The sequence below is a fragment of the Mastacembelus armatus genome, chromosome 9 (genome assembly GCF_900324485.2).
Source record: "Mastacembelus armatus chromosome 9, fMasArm1.2, whole genome shotgun sequence".
Lineage (NCBI taxonomy): Eukaryota > Metazoa > Chordata > Actinopteri > Synbranchiformes > Mastacembelidae > Mastacembelus > Mastacembelus armatus.
In genome coordinates, this window is record NC_046641.1 from 23,258,318 (window position 1) to 23,281,720 (window position 23,403).

The window sequence follows — 23,403 nt, forward strand, 5'->3', positions numbered from 1 at the left end:
AAACCCACACAGACACAGGGACAACATGCAGACTCCACACAGAAAGGCCCCGGGTCCACCTGGGTTCAGACCCAAAACTTTCCTTGTGTGGGGTGACGGTGTAACCACATCACCAGTCTGTAGTGGACCTCAGAAATTATTTTATGTTTTGCATCTTTTTGTGTGTTTCCTTCTCAGATTGTTTTCGAGGGACAAAGTTATGATAGGATCCAGTTTTCCATGAGAAAGCAGCACAAGTTAGAGAAAAATATTTTCCCTCTTATCCCTTAAATCATGTCATCATGTCTTTCATCCATTAGGGAGTTGTTACCTCACTAGCCGAAATAACCTGCCCAAATACTTCAGGTTGTCAGTCTGGATCTGTGAGGGCTGCTCTTATCGCTCTGCTAACGTCTGAAGTTTCTGTGGATTTATTATCCAGCTGAGCACAACACAGTTACAGAAGCTCAGACATCGCCCCTACACTTTACATCAGCTGTTTGAATGTTGCTCAGTTCTGATGTGGACTACAATGAACACAATAATCTAAAATAATCTATTTTTATAGTACTTTTTCTTTTTGTAGTACTAACACTCCAGTCCCTGGAAACTGAAATGAAACAATAATTGCCTGATAACACCAGGATCCTGTATAACCATAGGTCGGTTCCTCCCCTCACACTTATCTGCTGTTTGTTTACATTCCAGAGTCCTTCAACATCGTCCTCAGAGGGAACGGCTTCGCCCTGGGACGCAGCAACGAAGGCGTCGTCTGCAGCTTCATAGTCAACCAGCAGACCTTCAGTGAGTGGTTCAGTCCTTTTATGAGACGCCTTGCTTTAATTTTGTTCACCTCCAGTGGAGTTTCTCAACCACCGGGATTGATTAAGAGCAGCTTGTTCAGCACGACTCGGGTATTTCTACAAAAAGTCCCATAGTGATTCACGTTAGGAAGTCAACGTGTGTGTGCACAGTAAAAGTGTTTGGAGGAACTGGAGGAACTCAGCAGCAGTTCTTTGGGACCTGGTGTCGCCCTATAAAGGCGTCGTCACGTGCCTCTGTCCAACAAGCACTCATTGTTATTCCTACAGGGTTAGATGTGTGTTTTTTTATTTATATTTGCATGACAAAGACTAACTTGTTCTGCAGCTACAAACCACATCTTATGGCTGAACCACAGGAGTTCCCTTTTACACATCTATGTTTGTAATAATGAATAAGATGTGAGAAAAACTTGTTTTCCCCCATGATAATGTGAACAAGGCTAATGGGGACTCGGTGTGTCTGTACGTCCCAGTGTGATAATCGGCCTCCGATCTGATGGAATTTCCCTGGAGTCGCTAACTTGCAGGAACAGACCCCCACTCCTGTCTCTCTCTCTCTCCCTGACCCCTGATCTGTGAATGTGTCTTGCACGTTCATTTATTACACTGTATTTAAGAGCTGTGAGGGTTTATTGTCTTTTGTTAAACTTCATGTCAGCGGCACGGACATGAAATACCTCATGCGTCCCGCACACGTCTTAAAGCTCAGGAGGTCCCTGTGCTGTGTGAGTTGACGCTGGGTAATCAGAGGTCGGAAATGTCCGGACATGTCTGTTGTCTCGCAGCAGTTCGCTGTCTGTGCTGTGTGATCTAAATGCAACAGAAAAGAAAGGAGACTATGTGGGTCACTGTGCTCCTTATTTTGAGCTCGCAGTCTGTTCTGTTGAGAAATCCTTTTTCAGGAAGCAAACAGGATTTGGCACCAAAAGCTAATCTTTTCAAGCTCTCATTTGGCCGTGGGATCCGCGGGATCGACGGCTGCCAATGACAACACTTCCCTCCTTGACAAGTTATTTTTGATTTTCGTCATTTCAACTAAAATACTTGAGCATATTTTTTTTCCTGTTAAAAAAGCACTTCATCCGAATTAGGAAGTGGCCATTAGCAGATGTCTTCCTGTTAGTCCTTTCTCAGTTTAGGCTGTCTCACATTCGCCCACTTGGGGCTATTTATTCCCTTATTGGCTTTTGCATGTGTTCAGCCCAGACCTTTTTAACAGTGGGGCACCTTATAATTATGGACAGGCATCATGGCAACTATGAAACACACACCACATATGAGGAACAGATGCTACAGTCTTTTCTATCACCAAAGCAGTTGGAGCCCTGAGCAGACAAGTAGGAAAAAAAAAATATATCAATAATCTGAACGACCTCCATGTCTGAAGACAATTCTCACACACACACACACACACACACACACACACACACACACGCCATAATCTGATCGAACTGATTTGACACGTTAGTATAATGAAGATGTTTATTTTGCGATATAACTCATTTAGCAGTGGGTCAAAACTGAGTGTTCATTGTGTTCCTGAGTTTAAAGCTTCTTTCTTCCACAATTTGATAAAGCCGAGTCTAGAATAATAATAATAATTGAATTGAGCTTGTAGTGTGGTTATACAGTAAATATGTGTGGGGGTCAATTGATGCCCAGTGTTCTCACAGCTGCTTTCAATGTTTTTATAGTCTTCAAACTGATTAGGACAAAGTGAACACAGTTAAAATGGTGAAGTCATTTGCTTTTGGCCTGTTTCTCATCCAGTGTTTGTTGAGAACACATGAATTGACTTGGGAATTATGGGAAATGTAGGAAAATTCACTGCCTTATTTGTCCTGTAGTTACCACGTCTGACCACAGTGGCTGTTGTTTATAAAAAAAAAAAAAATTCTTTAGGCTTGTTTTTAGGTAAACAAATTACTCATGAAAGGTGTTTTTTATTATACTAATAAAAGTAAATGTGATATTTTTTATCTTTTATATTTACACTCTGGGAATGTACATGTCTATTTTTTCATTATTTATATAATTTTTGTTTATCAACCTTTTGTTTTTCCAGATCACAAACCGAGCGCTGTGCGTAATGATTACCTGCTGTGTCCTGCACCGAAGCTGTATGAAGTCGGACAGTAAGTACCCACTGTGGGTTTTGTTTGCATATGGTGCAAATATTGTCCTTTTTCTTAGAAAAAGAATAGATGAGTGTCAGATCTAGGCCACTCATGTGGTTTGTGGCTGAAGTGTTGCAGGTTTTTGTTGCCAAACCCACAGAAGAAATTAGATGCAGTTTATTAGTTTGGGTTTTAATGTAATTCATTTATTGTTCATCAGTTTTTTTTCTTAACACATTGTGTTGCAGAGTTTGTCCACCATTAAATCGTGTCGATCTCACAGGTTTAATGAGCCGGAGAAAATGTCATTAGTGTCCTGTTTTTGGGCCATGACATGATTTTCATTCCCTGTTTTTGTTTTTGTCGTGGAAGTGGAAAGAAATGGTGGAAACGTACTAAATAAAGGGCATTTTTGAGTTTCTATAGAGAAATAAGATGTCACCTGACACTAATAAATATTTATTATATGTGGTGATTACATGAAATAAGAAAAGTTTGTGTTTTGCTGCTAAAATTACAACAGTAAAGGCCCAAATTTCCTGTTTTTCTTTTTTTTGTCTCTAATCAGTGTCATATGTGTTTGAGTAAGTAGGAACAAACAAATTCTTATTAAAGCAGGCTTGTCATGAATGGAAACGAATAATATAGAAATATTTTCAGTACGTTTTCTAAAATAGATTTTAAGCTCAGTCTTTCTGTAGATGTTTAGGTTTTGAAAAGGAACATCGTGTTTGTGAGAACGTTGTGGTTTGTTGCATCTAGAAGCTCGTCTCGTTAGAAATCAACAGTGAATCATCTTGTGTGAAACCACACACACACACACACACACACACACACATGCAGATATTTCCTCTCTTTCAAGACTGTTTTATTTCCTCTTCAGACATTTTGTTTTTCTGCTGCTCTCCCCTGTGTTCAGTGTTGTTTTTTTATTTGTTTCTGCTCCGTCGCAGGATGTTTAATTTCTGCAGATAAACAATTTCTAAATCTATAAATCAGCTGTATGTTCAAACAGTAAGTGAAGGGATGAGGAGTTTGGTGTAGAGACGCAGCAAACACTGTAGATGCAGCCTGACAGAAAAACAGCCCATACATGCAGATTTAAGTGAAAACAGGGTAAATATGCGTCGATTCCTGGCTGCGTAGCTGTTGTTTGATTTTTAACGTCATCTCTTATAATCCCAAAGCACAGCAGATGATCGCTAAGGCATTCTAGATGGAACAACAGATTTTAATGTCCTCGCTGACGACAATCCAATCAAAAATGTATGATTATGAGCACCGCTGGCTCCTGAAGGTCTTTCATCTTTAAAACGGATCATGTGTCATACGATGGCCGTGATGCTGTAACTGCTCCAAATCCACTTGAACCTCACCTCAGATAATCCGCTCCTTCTTAAAGCCCAAACTGCTCATGATAACATGTTTTTCTGCAAGAAGTGCGGGAATGTAAAATGTTCAGTTAGTCCAGTTTGTTTCTTTTGAAAATGTGCAGGTTCTTAGGAACCGTTCCACCTTTTTATTAAGATGTGAACAATGTGTATAGGTGTTGCATGGATCTACTATAATATCTGCTGTTTGAAGGCATGTGCAGCACATTTAGCTGTGGTCCTTGTGAATAAGGATCAACTAAATAAATAAATAGGGTTCTAATAACATTTAACTTTTGATGAACTGAAAGTCATTTTGTCCAAAATATTGAAAAAGGGTCGACATCCTCACAGAGGAAAATATGTCAGACTGTCAACTTAAAGTTTATTTCAAACAGAAAATCAGCAGGTTGTTTACTTTTTGCATGAGAATTGAACTTAAAAATGGAACTGTGCAATGATTTAGTAATAATTTCATTAGAAAATTGTCTAAAGGTGAACTTTGGGCCAACTGTTATTATTTTTTAAACATTGCAAGAAAGGACAGTTTTTTTAAGTACTGCACAAACGGTGGCTCATGTCTGCTGTGCAGCCTCAGTGCTCCGTTATCGACTTTACTGCAGATTTAGGGAAGTGCAGCTGGATCTTACGAAACCTGCATTTTCTCACTTTGCAAACAGAAAAAGGCAAAAACAGAATCTGATCTTTTTCCACCAGTGTGTCAAGGACACGGTGAAGAGATTAACTGGAGCGACTACATCTGTAAACCACAGGCCTACAGCGTCGGCTACGACCTGATAGGACCTGACCTGATGCTGATGCTACGTGCCTGCCATTTGCAAAAGGCCTGCTTAATTAACTCTTGGCTGCTGATAGTGACCCATTAAGTAGTTAGCGGGTACGGCTGGTGAGTAAACACATCTGCTGGAGGGGCTTTAAAAGGATGTGTGACAGATGCAGCCATTCCCTTCTCCACGCTCACCATTTAAATAATTCACCATGCTCTGACAATCCCTGCACCCCGGACCACCTGCACGGAACGCCGGGGCCTGGAAACTTCCCTCTCCGTCCATCTGTCTGCTTCTGCTCCATCACTCCAGCCGACTCTCAGGGTGCTCCGTTAACGTGGCTCCGCTCAGCCGAGGAAGAATCGCCTTTTCGTTGCTCGTACTTTCTGCGTTCCCCCTTTTTAACCGTGTTTTTGTTACACGTGGGGACTTCTCCTCAGCGGGCGATGCTTGAATCTCTTTTTTTTTGGTTTGTCAGATGTGAATTTCAGGGGAACGTGCAGATATTTTGGATGCGGTGGTCACTCGGGTTAAGGCGCTCAGCTGCAGCTTCCTGTCCCACCGGGGACTCGGAGCAGCCGGCTCCACATCCAGCCTTGATGTCCAGGAATCATCGTGTCCTCAGTTGGTCGTTGAGCTGTGTAGGAGCACTCACGGCGGAGGCATCATCTGTGCTGACAGCTGCGGCATCAGGCTTGAAACACTGGCATCTGCTGACACCCTTCCTTCCCTCCACACACCCGCCTCCTCCCCCTCGGTGCACCCGTATTAGGAGAGCCGGCGTATCCTGCTGGGCCGCTGATTGAGAGGTTAAGTGGCTGCGCTCTCGCAGCAGCGAGTCCTCACCTCGTGTTTTCACAATAACAGCGGAGGACAAAAAAAAAAAAAAAAAAAAAAACCCAGGATGGAGTCAACACCTGCCTCGCAGAGCAGGTACAGTAGCTAATGCTAGTGCTCATCAATTATTAACCAGGCTGTCCCAAAGGTGCCGCCAGCAGCAGCGTCTCACATCTGCTCCAGTGGGGGTGTGACGATGTTTATGATAGAAATGTCCTGTTGTTTGATTGTCCTCAGTGCTGTGGCACAGGTGTGTTGATGTGGAATCACACTCCTGAAGGAGCAGCCCGTCCACTTTAGGTCTTTAACCGGGAATCAAACACCTCGAGTGTTTCGGTTCAACGCAGACTGTTTCTCCTGGTTTATCGTAAAAACTGTAGCTTGTGTGTTTCTGGTTGCGATTCCTTTCAAAATAAAATTTAAAGTAAAATTCTCTGACATGCACGAGGCCATAACGTGGACCAGTCATGAGCAGCTTCATGTTAAAGCCATTTAGTGGCCTGAAAAGTGAAATTCTGCAATATTTTTGAAGACTGATTTTTAAAACTGAATTGGAAACCACTGGCAGCCTGAGACACTTTATGTTCTAGTGATCAAGCAAAGCCGATGTGTAAGATGTAGCAAGTTAAAACACACTAGTGTGTTTTTTTTTTTTTTTTTTTTTTATCCAGTGCTGGTGCCAGGAAACTTATCTTTTATTTTACTTTTGTCCCATCAGTCAGTTTTTATAGTGTGGATGTCTCACTCTGGAGCGCGGCCTCTCATCTGGTCCCCAGGCCCCACGATCCCTCTGTCAGAACTTCTACCACACAGACTCGTGCAGAGTGATGACTCCTGGATGCCGAGTGACAGACTTTGCATATGCTCTGCTGTGAATTATTCAGCCTCCTCAATTTTCACATCTTTAAGAGAAGTTTGAAAGCCATTAGCGTCACTATTGTCAGCCACTGCAGCTGGATCACATCACCAAAGCTTAACGTCACAGCAGGCCTACTTTCTGACAGATTATAGCGAGCCAGGGGACAAAGGTTTTTTTTTCAACGTGGAGCCAGAGATCTACAGCAGGAAGAAGACTTCTGATTCTGACTGATCCCTCGGCCCCGTGACAACCTGCCCTCTCATCTCCTATTTATTCAAACCGAACCACTGACCCGCCAAACAGCTGCAGCTTTCTTCTCGGTGTCACCCGCTGACTTTGACGTCAGGGAAGTGAAACGACAGTGAGAGTGGTGTTTTAAATTATTGATCTGTTGTCTTTTTATTTTAACTTTTTAACTCCACTGCTTTGTCTGGTGTTGCCTCTGTAACGCTCAGGGAAACAAACGAGAAAATAATGTCAATTTACAGCAAAAATTGTTGTGCACAGGTTTGTTTGTTCGTAGGCCTACACACACAACAACACACACAACACACAACTTTCACAGTGGATCAACTAGTCAGGTTAAATAATTAGTCATTTAGTCTGTAGAATGGATGAAACCAGTATCTGCTCATCTAGACCCCCTTATTCCTAACCAGGGTCCCAGGGACCTGCTGGAGCCTATCCCAGCTCTCTTTGGGTGAAAGGCAGGGGTCCACCCTGGACAGGTCCCCAGTCCATCACAGGGCCACATAGAGACAAACAACCTCACACACTCACACTCACTCCTATGGGCAATTTAGAGTCACCAATCAACCTGACATACATGTTTTTGGACTGTGGGAGGAAACCAGAGTACCTGGAGAAAACCCACACAAGCACAGGGAGAACATGCAGACTCCACATAGAAAGGCCCCTGATGGGTTTCAAACCAGGAACCTTCTTGCTGTGAGGCAACAGTGCTAACCACTAAACCACCGTGCTGCCCCTGATTAATCATTTCAGCACTAATTGTAATACACTTGCACCACATACTCACTTTAATGCTTTGGACATTGTCCCGAGTTGCTAATCATTCGTTTGTTAATATTCCTGGAAATAAAACGGTGAAAGAGGAGGGGACGTGTGACTTATGCCTCGGTGCTGGAGCAGATTCTGCCTACTCAACAGTAACTCTGTAAATTAGCGGCGAGCGCCTCAGTGAGGGAGGCGAAGGCCTGTCCGACTGTGGTGGGTTGCGGTGCATTAAGGATGTCCAGTGATGTCAGGCGGGGGGTGGCTGCTCGCTTGGGAGCTTTCATCCTTCACATGCCGGGGTCCACACCTCCAGCTTGATTAACAACCTGCCCACCATTATCACGGATTGAGAGTGTCAGCTGAATTAGCCTCTCCCCTCACCCATTCAGCACAGGCACTTAGTTAACATGCAAGGACCTGGAACGGCTTCGTGAGCTGCAGAGGCGTTTCTGTAATCGGACACAAGGAGGGGAGCAGTTTTTATTTTTATGCATAAGAGGCGCAAACGCAGAGCAGCAAGCTTTTCAGCCAGTGTCACAGTGAACAGTCCAACCCTCTTCAAGCAGCAAGTGATGACCATTTCCAAAGCATCGATCACACACGAGTAAAGTAGATTTTAAATCTCACATCTTCACAGGCGTCATTATCTACACCTGCTATTTAGGCTCTCAGGGACCTGCTGGATCATTATCTCTGCATGAAAGCTGAAATGAATTTAAAAAAACAACTAAATTGTGTTTAAGACTTAGATAAAAAGTGGCGGCGTCAACAAGTTCAAATGTCAAAGTGCATTTGGTTTTAAACTTCCATGAATTATGTGTTAAATATTTAGTGGGTGACCAAAAAAAAAAAAAAAAGGTGCAAAGGAGTCATTTTAGAATATTTAGAATGCACTGCATAGTAATGGACACATGGTCTGGTTGCTCATCTGTTCTGAACCACAGGAGGATTGGTGGCCCAAGGCGCAGCCTCGGGCAAAATCTGAAGCAAAGAGCGCTCTCTTGTTATTATTCTGCAGCACCGGTTTTAATGCAGGCCTCCCCTGTATGCTACCACACACTCACAGCTGGCCCCCTCACACAGCACAGCTCCACTCTGCATACTTTTTCTCTCCTTTTCTCTTTTTTTGTGTCCGAGGCAGGATTTCAGGCGTTTCGCTCGTTCCATATCCTGAGTTCTCATTAAACCTGTGGTAATTGGATCGGGCATAATAGACATATGGAAATTGCGGTGCCGTTCATCATTAGGGTTTTTAATTGCACCCGTTTTGGCCTCTGCATTTTTCCCTCTAAATAAGTCGTAGGAGTTCACGAGCCTCGTTACTGCAGCGAGGTTACCTCATCCCCACACACACACACACACACACACACACACACACACACCCTGACGGCTGTGAATTACGTGATAATGGAAGGATTTCCTTCTCCTGTTTAGCTAATGCCCATTGTGTTCTTTACTGAGCGTTGTTCTAGTGTGGGAGCACGTTTCTGATTTGTAAACAGGATTTGTGCATCGAATAAACACAGTTTATTGATTTTTATTATTAATATAGAATATAATATCCACCTGCAGCTCATGTTCCTTGTGTAATCTTTTAACACATGCGGACTTCATCTTTGGACTTTTGAGTTTTCTCAAACACATTATTTATTTTGTTGTTTTCACTGTAAAATTAAAACCAAAGCGTATTTCTAAGATCATTTTAGAGGAGACTTTAACGCTGGTTGTCTCTGTCTGTTCTCTCGTTAAAGGACTATGGATGTTCTCATCAGCCTAAACAACGGGAAGTCCTTCATCTCCAGCGCCTACACCATCTCTGCTTCCACATGTGTGAGTGCTGGTTCTCTGCTGAAACACTGAAAACGATGATGATCAACTAGCTAATAAAAATAAAATCTATAGTGAATAAGGTGTATAAATTGATTACTGCTGTCCTTTTCTTGTGTAGTCGGATGGTTTGGCGGTGGCGATCGTCTTCCTGGTGCTGCTGATCCTTGTGGCTCTGGCTCTCATGTGGTGGTTCTGGCCTCTCTGCTGCAAAGTGGTGAGTTTTTGCCTCAGTCCTCACGCTCGACCAGAGGTGGTGATTCATTTACACTGTGTTTTATTCAGCGACCAGAGCAGACTGTTTCCTGTTTTACCTGCAATCTCTGGTCTAGCTTGTCTACATCTGATAAAAATCACTTACATTAGGAGCAAATCTTAGCAGTGAAGGCACCAAATATCTTATCTCAGTTTTCTTTCTGACTGTTTCAAACATCCTGTTACTTCCTGACAGCAGGGCTTTCTAAATAAAATCACTATTGGTGCTCAAAGTGCTCATATTAGTCACGTCAGGTGCTCATACGCAGCACCCGCCCATGGTGAAGGGAAGTGGGGTTGCACATCTGTGTGACCTCGTCACCTCAGTGTACCGTTTCGCCCGCGTTGGCTTAGCGACACCACAGAGGAAGGACCTCAAACAGGAAGTGAGGAGCCCACATCCTGTAGATGAGTGGCTCATGACTGCATGTGTTCTGAGAGGAGATGAAGTGAGGAGAGCGTCTTAAGAACAGAAGAAGCGATGGATAATCTGCAGAGCGGTGTGTGTGACAGATTGCACCAAAGTTAACAAAGTCTGTGTTTGTGGAGGACTAATATCAGGCCTACCTGGGGACTGAAGTGATTAATAATAATCAGATTGTTTGTGCTTTAATCACATTTGAATCTGCCATGTCCATGCTCAGGCTTAAGATACGTCTTCTGTTTTGGTAAACACAGAAATCTTCTCTCACTGATGCAGATTGTCAGTCAGAGTGTTTAATGCTGCTGGACTTTCTTTTTCCTCCTGGTTCTCTCCTTATTATCGTTGTTGTTGTTGTTGTCGTTGTTGTTTTTGTCTGTGGTGGTTGTTACTTTGCTCCAGTAAATATGATCAAAATCGACCACAAGCAACCACCTCCTGTGTGTGTGTGTGTGTGTGTGTGTGTGTGTGTGTGGGGGTGTGTGTGTGTGTGTGTGTGTGTGTGTGTGTGTGTGTGTGTGGGGGTGTGTGTGTGGGGGTGTGTGTGTGTGTGTGTGTGTCTCTGATTTGATCGTTGCTGCCGGCACCTTCAAACTACCAGCCGTCATGACTGAAAACTTTTTAAAGCCCAGTTCGTGCATCTGTTTTTCCAGCTCAGACAGACATATCTCATGTGAAATAGCCAGATCTTTCTTGAATTTATCAGAAAACATTTTCGTTCTTCATTAAAGCCTCCATTACTCATTAGAAAATCATGTTTTTGGGGCCTACAAGCTGCAAAACTCAGTGGAAATAGGCCAATATTATTCAGTGTGGCTTATGTTCTGTTAACTGTAGTTAAAATTCGCTCTTTCAGCACAGACACAGAAGGTTCTCCATCTTAGACCCACTAAATATTTGGCGGATTATCGATAAGATAATATTGGTGCCTGGTATTTTAGATTTAACGCTTAGTGTGGAAGGTAATTCATTCAGTTCTAAACTCTTCTGTGATTGTTTTTGTGTGTTTTTTTTTTTCATTAAATCCATTGTTTAAATCTTTGTTTAGTCCTGGATCACCATGAAGCCGAGTACTGTAAGCTCCTCACCCTGCCCTCACCCACACAACCATTTACAAAAATCCACAACAGATTATTGTTTGGGGCTATGAGAGAGGGGCTGCAGATGGCGAACCCCAGTCTTTCACTGTGTCTCTGCTTTTTTTTTTTTCTGCTGAGATCTGATAAAGGAAAATTTGCCCCCCACCTCCAGGCCTCCCTCGCCACCGCACCTCCATTCCCGCTCACTAAACGCTGCCCCTTAAACGATAGCCGTCACCTGGCTTTGTGGACCTGTAGGGAACCCATCCAGGATGAGATGGAAGCATATTTTGGAAAACCAACAAAGGCATTAAAATGTAAACCCCCTGCAGCATGTCTGGCCACGGACGTGTTTGTCTTGGTGGAGAGAGCTGCTGTTGCCTTCCATCCAGGGACGCGGCAGAAGAGGAGGGCCATGTGTGGCTTGTTAATATTTAAACCCTCAGTCTGCCAGGTTTCAGCAGTCGGGATGAGGCCGTGCACACACACACACACACACACACACGCGCGCCCAACCTCTTTCCCACAATCCCTCTCTCTCTGTCTCTCTCCCACATGGGTTGATGCTAGGAGAGAGGTCATACAAGCTGTGAGTGGTAATTTCTTTGTTTATGATTTGGAAATGAACTGAGATTTGCCAGAATCGTCTTTGGTCCAAATGGAAGAATTGATGACTGAAGATGGACTTTGGTCTTTATCACCAGTTTGTTTAAATTACTGATGATTCACAGCTAAATTGGATTCACTTTTGGCCACAGTTTCAGCTGAGTTGGTGGTTATTGTTAATAATCTCTGATGGTATTTTTCACGTTAGAAGTCGTTCCTTTCTGCCTCTCGTCGCCTCAGAATGACTTTTCTTTCTTATGTTCACAGTCAGAAGCACAAATCAATTGAAATTTCTAAATACGCTACCTGCCACTGATCCGTCATGACGAGCCTCGGCAAACAGCTTGACACAACACGGTTTGAGCTTGTGGTTGGGAATAAACCGATTAACGAGTCCAGTTGGACGTTTATGGAGACAGCAGTATGGGGACATACTGCCCTGCGCTCCTCTGATTGGTCCGATCCCCCCCCCCCCCCCCCCCCCTGTGGTGTTGTGGCTGCGGTGGCGAGCCGCTGGGGCTGATGTCAGATGGCCTAGTGTCCTGCAGTTAAGATTTTAATTACGTTGCCGCGTCGCCGAGCGCTCCTCTTCACATCTGTCCATCAGGTAGCTGGGAAAGAGCAGCAGAGCCCTGTCATTTGGATAATGCTTTATTTATCCCACAATATGTCCAGGAAATCTGCTGCATAATTACTTAATAAAAAGAGATAATCCTGTCAGCGTAAGGTGTGGCTGAAATGATGTTAATCAGCGTATGGAGAGGCTACCAGCAGACCTGTACTGGATTTGCTTACAGGCAGTTGTGTGTCAAAAAGCAATTAATTAACCCTAATTGATTATTTTTCATTATTCTAATGACAACATTATGTGGAGAGTGTGATGATATCCCGGTGCTTAACAGTGAATGAAACAGCTGTTAGAATCTATGATATGCCATAATTACATTACTCTTTTTTTCCCCCCAAAACCAATTTAGCAAATGCATAAGCATTGATGACAGTGTACTATCTGCCTTTGACTAATGGACAGAGGTCTGCCTTCCCCTCTCTTCACTGTAATTATATGTACAGTATTTATAGGACAGCTACTGTTAGTGTGCAGTGAGGCCACCAGAGGAAAAACCTGGGTGGACGCGTGAAAAGGAAACACCTTCTCCTTTATTTTCCCTTTGAGCAAAGCACCGAACGTCAAGATTGTCAGAGCTGAGTTGGATGTTTTCACGCTGCTTCCTTTGGCCTTTTAGTTCACAGGCGTATAAAACTAATCAGCAGATCATCCTCCTGTTACCAACGTGTGTGTGATATTTTTTTAATTGATTGATTAATACTGTACAACCTGACGTGATGATGATGACGATGATTTTGTCAAAGCTCAGTCAGTGTAGGGAATTGCAGCAGTGGTTGGTGACAGAGTATGGATGTTATCGCTTCCCATAAGGTTTAAGGTTATTTAAGGTAAATAAAGTGATGCTTCCTGAGAACTGATCCATGTTCCAGTTCCTTCTATGGGAAACTAGAACTTCTCATGGAGTCAGAATGAATCCTTTCACTTCCTCTAAAACACTAAAACTAAAAGATGAAACTTTAAAAACAACCATACATATAAAAAGCAGCATATATTCTGTAATCTGCAGCAGTTTCCAGAACCTTAGATGGACCTGAGCCCTCTTCTCTGTTGTCACTACTTACTTTAAGCTCCTGAAACATGAAAACACAGGAGAATAAACTCCACGATCCCTCTCACAGACTCACTGAGTGACAGTGGCGTCTTCAGCAATCCTGCAGTAAAAAGTCGGACATCAGTATGTGACGCGTCTGACTGACACCTGACAAGTGTCCCTGCCGGGCCGCTCTTTGCTTTGCGATGCACGTCTGGAAAACCCAGTTAAGGCATCTTGTCTTTGAGAGGAATCACATTGTGGACAACCTGCTCCTCGGGTGCCTTGTCATGAACGATGCCACTGGGCTGGTCACTCTGCTGTGGGAGAGGTGTGTTGTGATCATGCATGTGTGTGTATTTTTTTTTTTTTTTCCCTGCGTGTGTGTGTGTGTGTGTGTGTGTGTGTGTGTGCGTGTGCGTGCCACTCATCTTGCACTCAGACGGGGCTTGGAGCGGAGCCCGAGCCTCCTCCTCTGTATCTCATTGGAGCTAATTAACTCCTTAGGACTTTATGATTGGGAGGATTGCTTGGGAGCACTGAACCCCATCCAATTAATTAAGAGCTAAACGGGCAGCGGCTCTCGCCCCGAAGACTCCCCTGTCAACAAGTTGATTTTTAGCTTTTCTTTATTTTGCACAAGGGGCCCCTGATGTTGGTTTACAAGCAGAATCCTTGTAATCAGCAGTCAGTGGAGCGATGGGGCGCCAGTTGCGGTTACAAAGCAGCCTGGCAGCAACCGCGTCTCCACCGTGCGACGAGCTCAGGGATGTCTGTGTTTGACTCAGTCACCTGTCACGAATCACCTCCGTCAGCGTCGTCCTGACAAGCGTCGAGCGTGTGTTTGTCTCTGTACGTCCCCTGTTGGACTTTGTGCTGACGCTCTTTTGCTTTTTTTCTTCCTCTATCCAGGTCATCAAAGACCCACCACCGCCTCCTCCGCCTTCCCGTCCTCCACCACCTGTGAGTACCACTGCAGTTGTACTGATGCCAGGGAACTTTAAAACATGGACTGCATGTACTTCATTATTATTGATTCATTATTATAATCTTCATGTTAGATATGAAACTAGAGCCAGGATGTGATTAGCTTTAACACAAAGACTGTTGAGTGTGATGTTGAACTTTGAGAAGTTGCTGCTAAACTGAGAAGTTTGAGATGATTTTTAATGTGGACTAAGCACTTTTATTACTATGATTATATTTCAGCCTTAATAGGTTCTAGTCTTTATTAAGCAGTAGCTTTAATGAGCTTCCACACTGGATTCATATAAATAGTAAAAGAAATTGATGTAAAAAATTATTGTTTAATCAAGGAAATCCTCGTAATTCCTGGATTCAGTCTGTCAAACAGAACAGACTGTAGAATAGCTCAAAGCAGAGAAGATCATTCCTCGACATAAATGTCTCCTCCTTCCTGACAAAATGTTGTAAATGCTTTTTTCCCACAGATAAGGAGGATCACGTTCAAATGTTGGGAAGTCAGTCTGAAAGAAAACATAACAGCAAAGCACAGTTTTCTGATTTTCCTCTCTGTCTTTGAAGGAGCCAGAGCCTCTCCCCAAGAAGAAGTGGCCGACTGTGGATGCTTCTTACTACGGAGGAAGAGGAGCTGGAGGGATCAAACGCATGGAGGTCAGAGTCAAAGCACTGAGTGGAGTTTGAAATGGTTTGGTTGGTGAAGTAGTTCCTTCAAACACTGGAGTCCCACACAGATGAGATCAGTGTCTGACGGCTGTTGTCCTGTAAACGTGCATCGTGTTCAGAGAGACCTGCTGACGTGCTTCTTTTCCCTGGAGCTGGAAGTTTGAGTTACGGGGGGGTTGGCGACAGGCCGACCCACCGGGCCACTGTCCTCGTCAGTCTGCTGATGCCACTGATGCCTCTGACATGACAGGCCCTGCCACCGTCTTTGGTCACACGGGCCTGATTGGATCAAGTCGTCACCAGGATTTTAGGACTGATGCTGCCGTCGACTTGACATATCCACTCCACGCACCTCCGCACCCCCACCTTCTCAGCCCCCAACTCTTCTTCAGCCTTTTTGTTGTGTGCCTCCTCCGAGGGGAACCCGGGTTTAGAGACGAGCCCCCCTCACCTCCCCCTCTCCTTCCTCGCCCCTCGCTGTTGTATCGCCTGCTGCTTCCTAGCCGCGAAGGGAAAGGGGGGGAGCGTTGCAGGGACTTCCCAGCATCCTCAGGGAGCTCCTACCTCTTGACTTTTTTCCCCCCACGAGTGTTGTTGAGATGTGAGCCCAGCTATGCTGTCCCCGTCTTGTTCCTGCAGCAGGTTGATCCCCACCGACAGGATCGTCTCCACTTCTGAGGCTTCATCCCTGCCGACGCAGGACGAGGTGCTTGTTAAGATCAACCCGTCTTCTCCCCCGCTTCCACATTTAAGACGTCATGCTGAGAAAAACCACCTCCACCGCTTTGCCGCTGCCAATAATTCTAACACGTATTGATGCGGCTGAGGTGACAACGTATCTTTTATTCATCGCCGACCTCTCTTTTCTTGATGATGCGGCAGGCCGGCGGTGTTTCTGAGAAGCTGTTCTATATTGTCACGGCTTAACCTACAGCTTGAAAACTGGTTTGCTAATTAATCACCTCTCCATTCATGTGATGGTGGATTTTTTTTTTTTTTTTTTTTTTTTTTTATCTACTTCTTGTAACAGATGTGATGAATTCAATTAGAAACCAGGACAGCTTAACTCAGACACACACACACACACACACACACACACACACACTACACTACATGTAAATATGCTTATTAACAACAGAAAAAACAGGCTTGTTCGGGTCATTTCATTTCTTATGGCTGTGCTGTGACAGCTGCGCTTTAAATCAGGCTCCTCCTCCATGACCAAAATGTTTTCGGCCTCCTCTGATTGATGGAGATTATTGATCTTGATATTTTGACTGGTCTTCAACCAAAGGCTACAACTAACAATTACCACTATTGATCAAAGGAGAACTCCACCATAAAGGTCAATGTAAGAGTGAATAATAAAAAATAAATGTATTGATAAATTAGCTAATCATATTAGCATTAATTTACCGGTTTCAGTTTACTGGGGTCTTGCTTTTTGTATGAACAGAGAATGTGTTGGTTTCACCTGTCCAGGTGCGCTGGGGTGAAAAGGGCTCGACCGAAGAGGGGGCCAGACTGGAGAAAGCCAAGAACGCCAAAATTTCTATACCAGAGGAAGTAGAGGAGCCAATGATCAAACGTCCCGCTGCGAAGCGTGCCCCCACCTGCCCTCAGAGAGAGAACCAGTGGTACACTCCCATCAAGGTGAGTACTCCTGCATCCAAAGCGAATGGATGTTTGTTTTTCAGCTAAAGTCTGTTTTTGTTCCCTTCTTTCTGATGATGTTTGGTTAGAGCATGTAACAAGATAATCTGCAGCTTTTTGAAGGTGATGTTTACCTACATCCCATTTCTCTGTTTCATCAGGGTCGGCTCGATGCTTTGTGGGCCCTGTTGCGGCGGCAGTATGACCGAGTCTCCTTCATGCGTCCCACCTCTGCAGACAAAGTAAGTCTCTGAATTTCCAGTCAACCTGAGAAACAAATTCCAGGTTTCATTTCTTTGCAGAAAGGTTCAAGATAAAACCCTGGTCCTGATACACAGGCTGTGCAGAAGATGGTAGAGGAAGTCCAAATGTGTGTGCTGCTTTAGGGTGTGTGTGGGATACAGTAAATCAACGTCATGGTGGTGTGTTGGGTTTTGAGTTCTGCAAACACGCAGCCTGAAGGGACTGAGTCAAAGTCTCAACTTTGGCCATCAGTGCAGTTTGTTGTACTTTGGGATATAAATAGAGAATATGTTGCATCAGTCTTCAGGGTGGACGGTCTTCTTGTTTCTCTTCTTAATATTCTTCTAACACTTCTATAAAAGCCCTGATCCTGATCATGACTTAAATTCAGAATTATTTTTGATTGATCCTTAAAAATCGTTTGAGTGATTTACAGTTATTATTATTACAGTCATTATTTCAGTGCTGTATTGTGTGACAGCTCTGATCAGAGGATAATCTGTGTACTTCATCCCAGCAGAAGAAGCTGCTGGTGCACGTTTCACGTTGTGTGCTTGTTACCTAATCGGGCCTGTGTGAGCTGCAGCTGGGAAGGATCGCAGAGGGAATCATGACAGGGACGACCTAATATGGTCAGACTCTGGACTTTTCTCAACAACTGACTCCAAACTGTTTCCTTTAGTGAATAAAAAAAATTACAGAAGCCGTATGGGGTAAAAAATGACAAATCTACTCTATGCACGTATCAGCTTTAAAAAAATAGTCCCTGATGTCTTTTATTCGCTGCAGCAGGCACCTCTTTGCTGAGGTCTGGAGATTTGAAGCCAAGGTTTTCCTTACATGACCAAACATGCACATTTTCCTGCAATACGCTCATTGGCAAGGCCCTTGTTTTCATTTTGAAATGACAACAGTTCCCCAGACCAGTATTCACCCGACTCTCTGGGCTTTAAGCAGGAAAGTCTAGAAACATCATGGCTGCAGCTCCCACTGTGTGAAAGATGATAGATGTTCCCACACATGAGGCCACCCCAGTCGCTCAGAGCGAACTGTTTAGAAGTAGAGAAAACAGAGAGGGAAGCCTGCTGGTGAGTAAACCAGTTGTGTCAGAGCACTTAGGCAGGGAAAGGAAATGGAAGCGAAGCTGCCAGTGGAGTCCCTGGTCCCTCTGACGGTGGTCGCTGGGCCAAAGTCCACTGTTCAGGACTGAAAGTGACGTCTCACATGAGCAGCAGTGGACTGTGAATAGAAGCTGAGTCTTTTTATGTGAATTGTGACATTGTCCTACTCGGCATCAGCAGCTTTTCATAACGAAGCAAAACATGCATCTTCTAATGTGATCCAGCTTTAGTGTAATAATCCTCCAGCTGTAGATTGTTACCAGACCAAACCAGTTACCAGACCAAAATCAAACTAGTTTTCCAGGCGAACTGGCCCTTTAGTTACTGGAAAAACCCCCCATCAGAGGTGAAACTCTTTCAGTTTTGCTGTTGCATTGCAGCATGTGTGATTTTTTTAGCTTTGCAGATAAACTTGTATTGATGAAAATGCGAGGAGTGAACTGTCCGGTACAGGTTTGGTGTAGATGGCAGAGCGTGCACCAGTGGCACAGAGAAGAGAGAGGATAGGAGCAGCAGAGCGAGGGGGGGCAGGAGGGAGGCGACGGGGGAGGGAGGGCAGCGGTCTTTGATGGCAGACAGGAAACCTCCAGGGTCATGAATTTTTCAGGAGGCTGCGTCCGCGGGGTTACAAGGACTCGTACAGGTGTAAGGAAGCAGGTTGTCCCAGACATCTGTTCAGCACGGGGACCTGGGTGTCCATGCCAACCCATCACCCTCCTCCCGTTCCTCAATTCCTCACTGAGCTTCCTCACCCTCCTCTCCTCCCTCAACAGTCTCCTTTCCTGACCCCCCCTCCCTCAGTGCTGCTGCCCGGAGCCAGACTGCTGGATTGTCAGCAGATGCAGAAGAGAGACAGAAAATGAGAGTGAAACTGTGTTTTTTTTCTTTTTTTGTGGTCTCACATTTAGCGCCTGAGGGCCTTCAACACCAAAGGTAGAGCGGGGGTGGACACAGCTGCAGTGCCGAACTTGCCCCAGGCACAAATAAAGAGATCTAATGTGGTTTGACTGTGTTGTTGGTGAGACCGGGGAGCCGGGGAGGCACTTCAGAGCCAACTTAGCACAGCAACATCTGCCGCCAAGTTTTTCCGGGGATCGACTGGGGACAGCAGGTAGAGGAAGGTGGCAGAGAGGAGGAGGTTGGCCTTATTCTGGTTTGCGTCCCCCCCCCACCCCCAGAATCTCTTTTTCTTATTTGCCGCCCCCCCCACCTCCACACTCTATGTTATTGTCTTCTAAAAGCAGCTGTCGTGCAAAATGTACAAACAAAGTGTGCAATGAATGATGCATCAACATACATTAAACCCTGTGAGTCCTCCTACAGAAAAAGACACGAGCAGGGAAGCCAAAAACAGAGAACAGGCGTCGAGTTCTTGAGAGTCTGTGTGGATTTCCAGTTGGATTTCCATTTGTTCCTCTCACTCTCATCTGTTCCTCACCAGGGGACGTGTGGGCTGAGTGTGCTGGTGTGTGTGAAGGTTAATGGTATTATCTGATGGGCCTCTAGACTATTGCTAAAGCATATTTGCTGTTGAGCTTATAAAATACATTTTTATGATTTTCTGTGGGGGGACAGGACTTCTGGAGCCTTGAAATTTTATGATTAAAAGAAGTAATGAGGTGATCGTTGCTGACTGAAGGGTGAAACGAGGACACAGAAGGGGACATGAGCTGTGTGTTTCTTACAAGCATCTTGGATGTTGCTGAAGATCTCGAGCGTCATTTCAGTCTTTCCAGGTGGACCTCTGCAAGAAAGTCCTCCTCCTTTTTCTCTGCAACTCTCAACCTCTTGCTCTTGTCTATCTCAGATGATGCCAGATTCAAGTTGATTTATTTATTAGTTAATAAATGACAAATATGTTAGTTTAACAATAATAGCTGTAGAAGCAGCTTCCCTCTTTCTGCGTCTCTTCTTCCTCTTCTCTTCCCTCGGCTGGTTTATCTTTCCTTCACCCTGCCAGCGCTCGGTGACCCGGCTGTGACAGCGTCTTAATTTAACAGCCGTCGGTCACGTTGGAGTCGGTGCTGTGGGAGCGTTTAATTAAGTGACTGTGAGCAGAGGGACTGCACAGACCTGCTCTGGAAGAGTCCCATCAGATACAGGGAGGGGAGAGAGAGAGAAAAGGATGGATGTAAAAATGAGGTATTTAAAAAACAACAAAAAAAAAGAAAGAAAGACAAGGCTGGCATAAGCTCAGGGCCACTGAGGGTAGGGGTGACAGTCTGCTTGCCTGGCATGGCACGGCATGGCACGGAATAGCAGAGCCGTCCTAGGAGGTCACAACAATACATGCTTGGGTTTTATTTTCTCGGTGCTGCCGGTTTCTCGGGGCTCCATCGGGATGCTGCGAGGTGATTGTTTGCATGGACAGAGAGCCAAGTGAAACATTAGGCTGGAAACTGGACGAAGATATTTGCTTTTCAGTTTCAATATTTGACTGGCATGAAGGTAGCGCGTGTAGCGCTTCAACATCAGTAAGTCGTCAGTAATTACGGCATTCATTTTGAGACATGAGTATAATTACTGTAAACAAACACGACCATGGCTGAGAGGATTGGCAGCCTGTCTTTGGCCTCTACACTGCATTTTTACATCGTGAGCCACCGGGTCACATTTTGTGGGAAATGTTCTTCCAGTGCAAATGGAGCTCAAGTATCTCTCCGAGTTTCTCTCAATAGCAGATGGTAGAGGAGTGAACGAGTAATGGGGGGAAAAAAATTCCAATATGTTTGTCGTCTGCCACAGAGAAACGCTCTGATCAAAACATCATCAAGATGTAGCGAGAAAGATGGGGGTTCATGGGAAATGGAGTCATTCTGAGAGTAGTACCACTCAATTTGTAGAATGAAAACACATATACCGGGCCAGTTTTCCAGAGCACGGCCTATCTTCAGACCGATTCCTTATCTTCAAGGCAGTGCCAGATTTCTGTTTGTTCACTAAGCTGCTTTCATCGCCTGGTTGACTTTGTGTTATCAGTAATGCAGCTGCAAACGGAGACTGTTTGGGGGGAAAAAAGCACGTATGCAGACGTGTTGATTTTAATTAGCAGGATGTTACCTGTTCCACAGGATCTGACAGCTGTTCTTTCCTGCAGCCGCTGCTCAAAACAAAACAACCTGCAGCAAAATTCACTATAACAAGACGACCTCAGAAACAGTTTATAGAGTCTCAAACTAAAACGCTGGATTAAAGCCATGGGCCTTAAAACCCATTTAACTGGTTTAAGGTTAGGAAGATTAGCTGTGGTTTGCAATTATTCTGCACCGAATCCACTGGACACGTAAAACTCCTGGTAGTGTTTACTTTGAAGGAACAATAACAACTGCAGTTGTGACACATGTGAGCTGTAAATACCATTGATTATTGATTTGTAGCACATAGGAGCTATAACAGCATCCCCAGTATTAGACTGCACTAGGAATCAGACGTGGATACAGCCACGCCATAGGATCAGCAGAAGGCCGGTTGCCATACTGGCTGCACTGGTGCATCAGTATGTTCTGGGCAGGCTCGTCACATGGAAAAGATCCAAGAGAGAAATGGCTGCGTACAGAGAATCAGGCAGGCTGCTTGTGACCTGACGATAAGCACAGTGACCCATTTACATACGAGAGGGGGGAAAAAGCTGAGATGGCCCGAGGATCTAAAAGACTAAGAATAAATTTCACTGTTTATTCCCTTTTATATTGAAAGGGTGTTTTGTGTCTTTGCATCTTTTGTTGCTTGGTCTCAGTATGTAAAGCAGAACAAACATTTGCTTGGTATTGTTAAAAAAAAAATGTAAACAGATGCACATATACTCATCCTTTCACGCTTCTCCGTTTTTTTTTTTTTTTTGCTTTTATCTCGTTGCATTACAATGCCACACTGAATATGGTGAGAACATCTTTCTTGATAACTAATAAAAGCCGTCAAACTGCATTGTTCAGTGTTAAAATCGATGCCTGAGAAGAGCCAAAGCATGACACATCTCTGAAGGGTTTCGGTTTTGCACGAGGCCCAGTTTTTCCTTCTCCACAGCCGTTCGAAGGAATAATTTGATACTTAAACATCTGATAAGACAATATGTTAATGTGGTTCTAATACATGCCTAAAGAAAGAGTTGACAGCAGCATAAATCCAGAATAAACACAGGATAATACATGCACGAAGACCTCTGCGTGTTGACATCGGTCGGGATGTTTACTCTCACACAGATAAATACCTCACTGAAACAAGCGTAACACTTAATTTCACAATAAAAGCCTTTAATCGAAAGTAAACAACCTGGCAAATGACGTTAAGTTGAAATGAGCCCCCAGATCAGAGAGCATGAGATTTCCTAATTAACAGGGGTAATTGGAATTAAACCTGAGCGTCACAATTAATGAAGCGGCGGGAGGAAAGACGGGGCGTTATTGGAAAAGGCTGGAGTTGACTCTGGAAAACAAAGCTCTAAATAACAATGAGACTTTGCTCGTGCTTGACATTTAACCCCCGACCATCATCGGATTTATCTCTTCATTAGGAGAGGGAGGATGGTTTATTCAGAGAGAGGAGCAGGAGCATTCAGGAACGACTGACTGACAGTGTAAAATATACAAAATATGATAAACCTGCAGGTAAATAGTTTTAAAACACGACTTATTGCAGGTAAAGGTTCAATAAATTCCCCATCGTTTCTAATGTTTTAATAATTGTTCATCCCATCTTCTTGTTTTTTGGTTGCCCTGTCATTCAGTCTGCAGCCTGTTTGATTTAACAAAACATTATTTCACCTCTGTGATAAAAAGGTTTTGACACAGGTGTGAATATCTTCAAAATTCCTAATTCTACGTGCACGAGGAACAAAGGAGCTGTGTTGCTGTGTATTATCATTTTCCTCTTCCTGTAATAATCAAGATTGATCTGTGTTCTTTCTCACACCTTGGAGCTCTTTGTACGCCATGCGGCGGCGGCAGCGGCGGAGGGCTGTGCGGGGCAGCGGCGAGCCCTGGGCCTCATTAGTCCTATCAGTGGACGGCTTTGTTAGCCCTAACAAGTAGCCAGCTGACAGCTCCATTCAGCCGCCGCTCCCACACAGGAGAAGTGACAGCTTTAACTGTGGCAGAGAGCGCCGC

At 44.4% G+C, this 23,403-nt stretch overlaps 1 protein-coding gene across 1 annotated transcript in view; it reads left to right on the plus strand.

The window, feature by feature from the left end:
• The window catches only part of antxr2a (ANTXR cell adhesion molecule 2a), a 56,666-nt gene that overhangs the window by 12,327 nt on the left and 20,936 nt on the right, over positions 1 to 23,403 (plus strand). The window contains exons 9-16 of the mRNA XM_026321313.1: positions 688 to 783; positions 2,869 to 2,938; positions 9,543 to 9,621; positions 9,740 to 9,835; positions 14,550 to 14,600; positions 15,183 to 15,272; positions 16,767 to 16,937; positions 17,099 to 17,179. Coding sequence (XP_026177098.1) covers positions 688 to 783; positions 2,869 to 2,938; positions 9,543 to 9,621; positions 9,740 to 9,835; positions 14,550 to 14,600; positions 15,183 to 15,272; positions 16,767 to 16,937; positions 17,099 to 17,179 — 734 coding nt within the window. The remainder of the gene's footprint in view (positions 1 to 687; positions 784 to 2,868; positions 2,939 to 9,542; positions 9,622 to 9,739; positions 9,836 to 14,549; positions 14,601 to 15,182; positions 15,273 to 16,766; positions 16,938 to 17,098; positions 17,180 to 23,403) is intronic.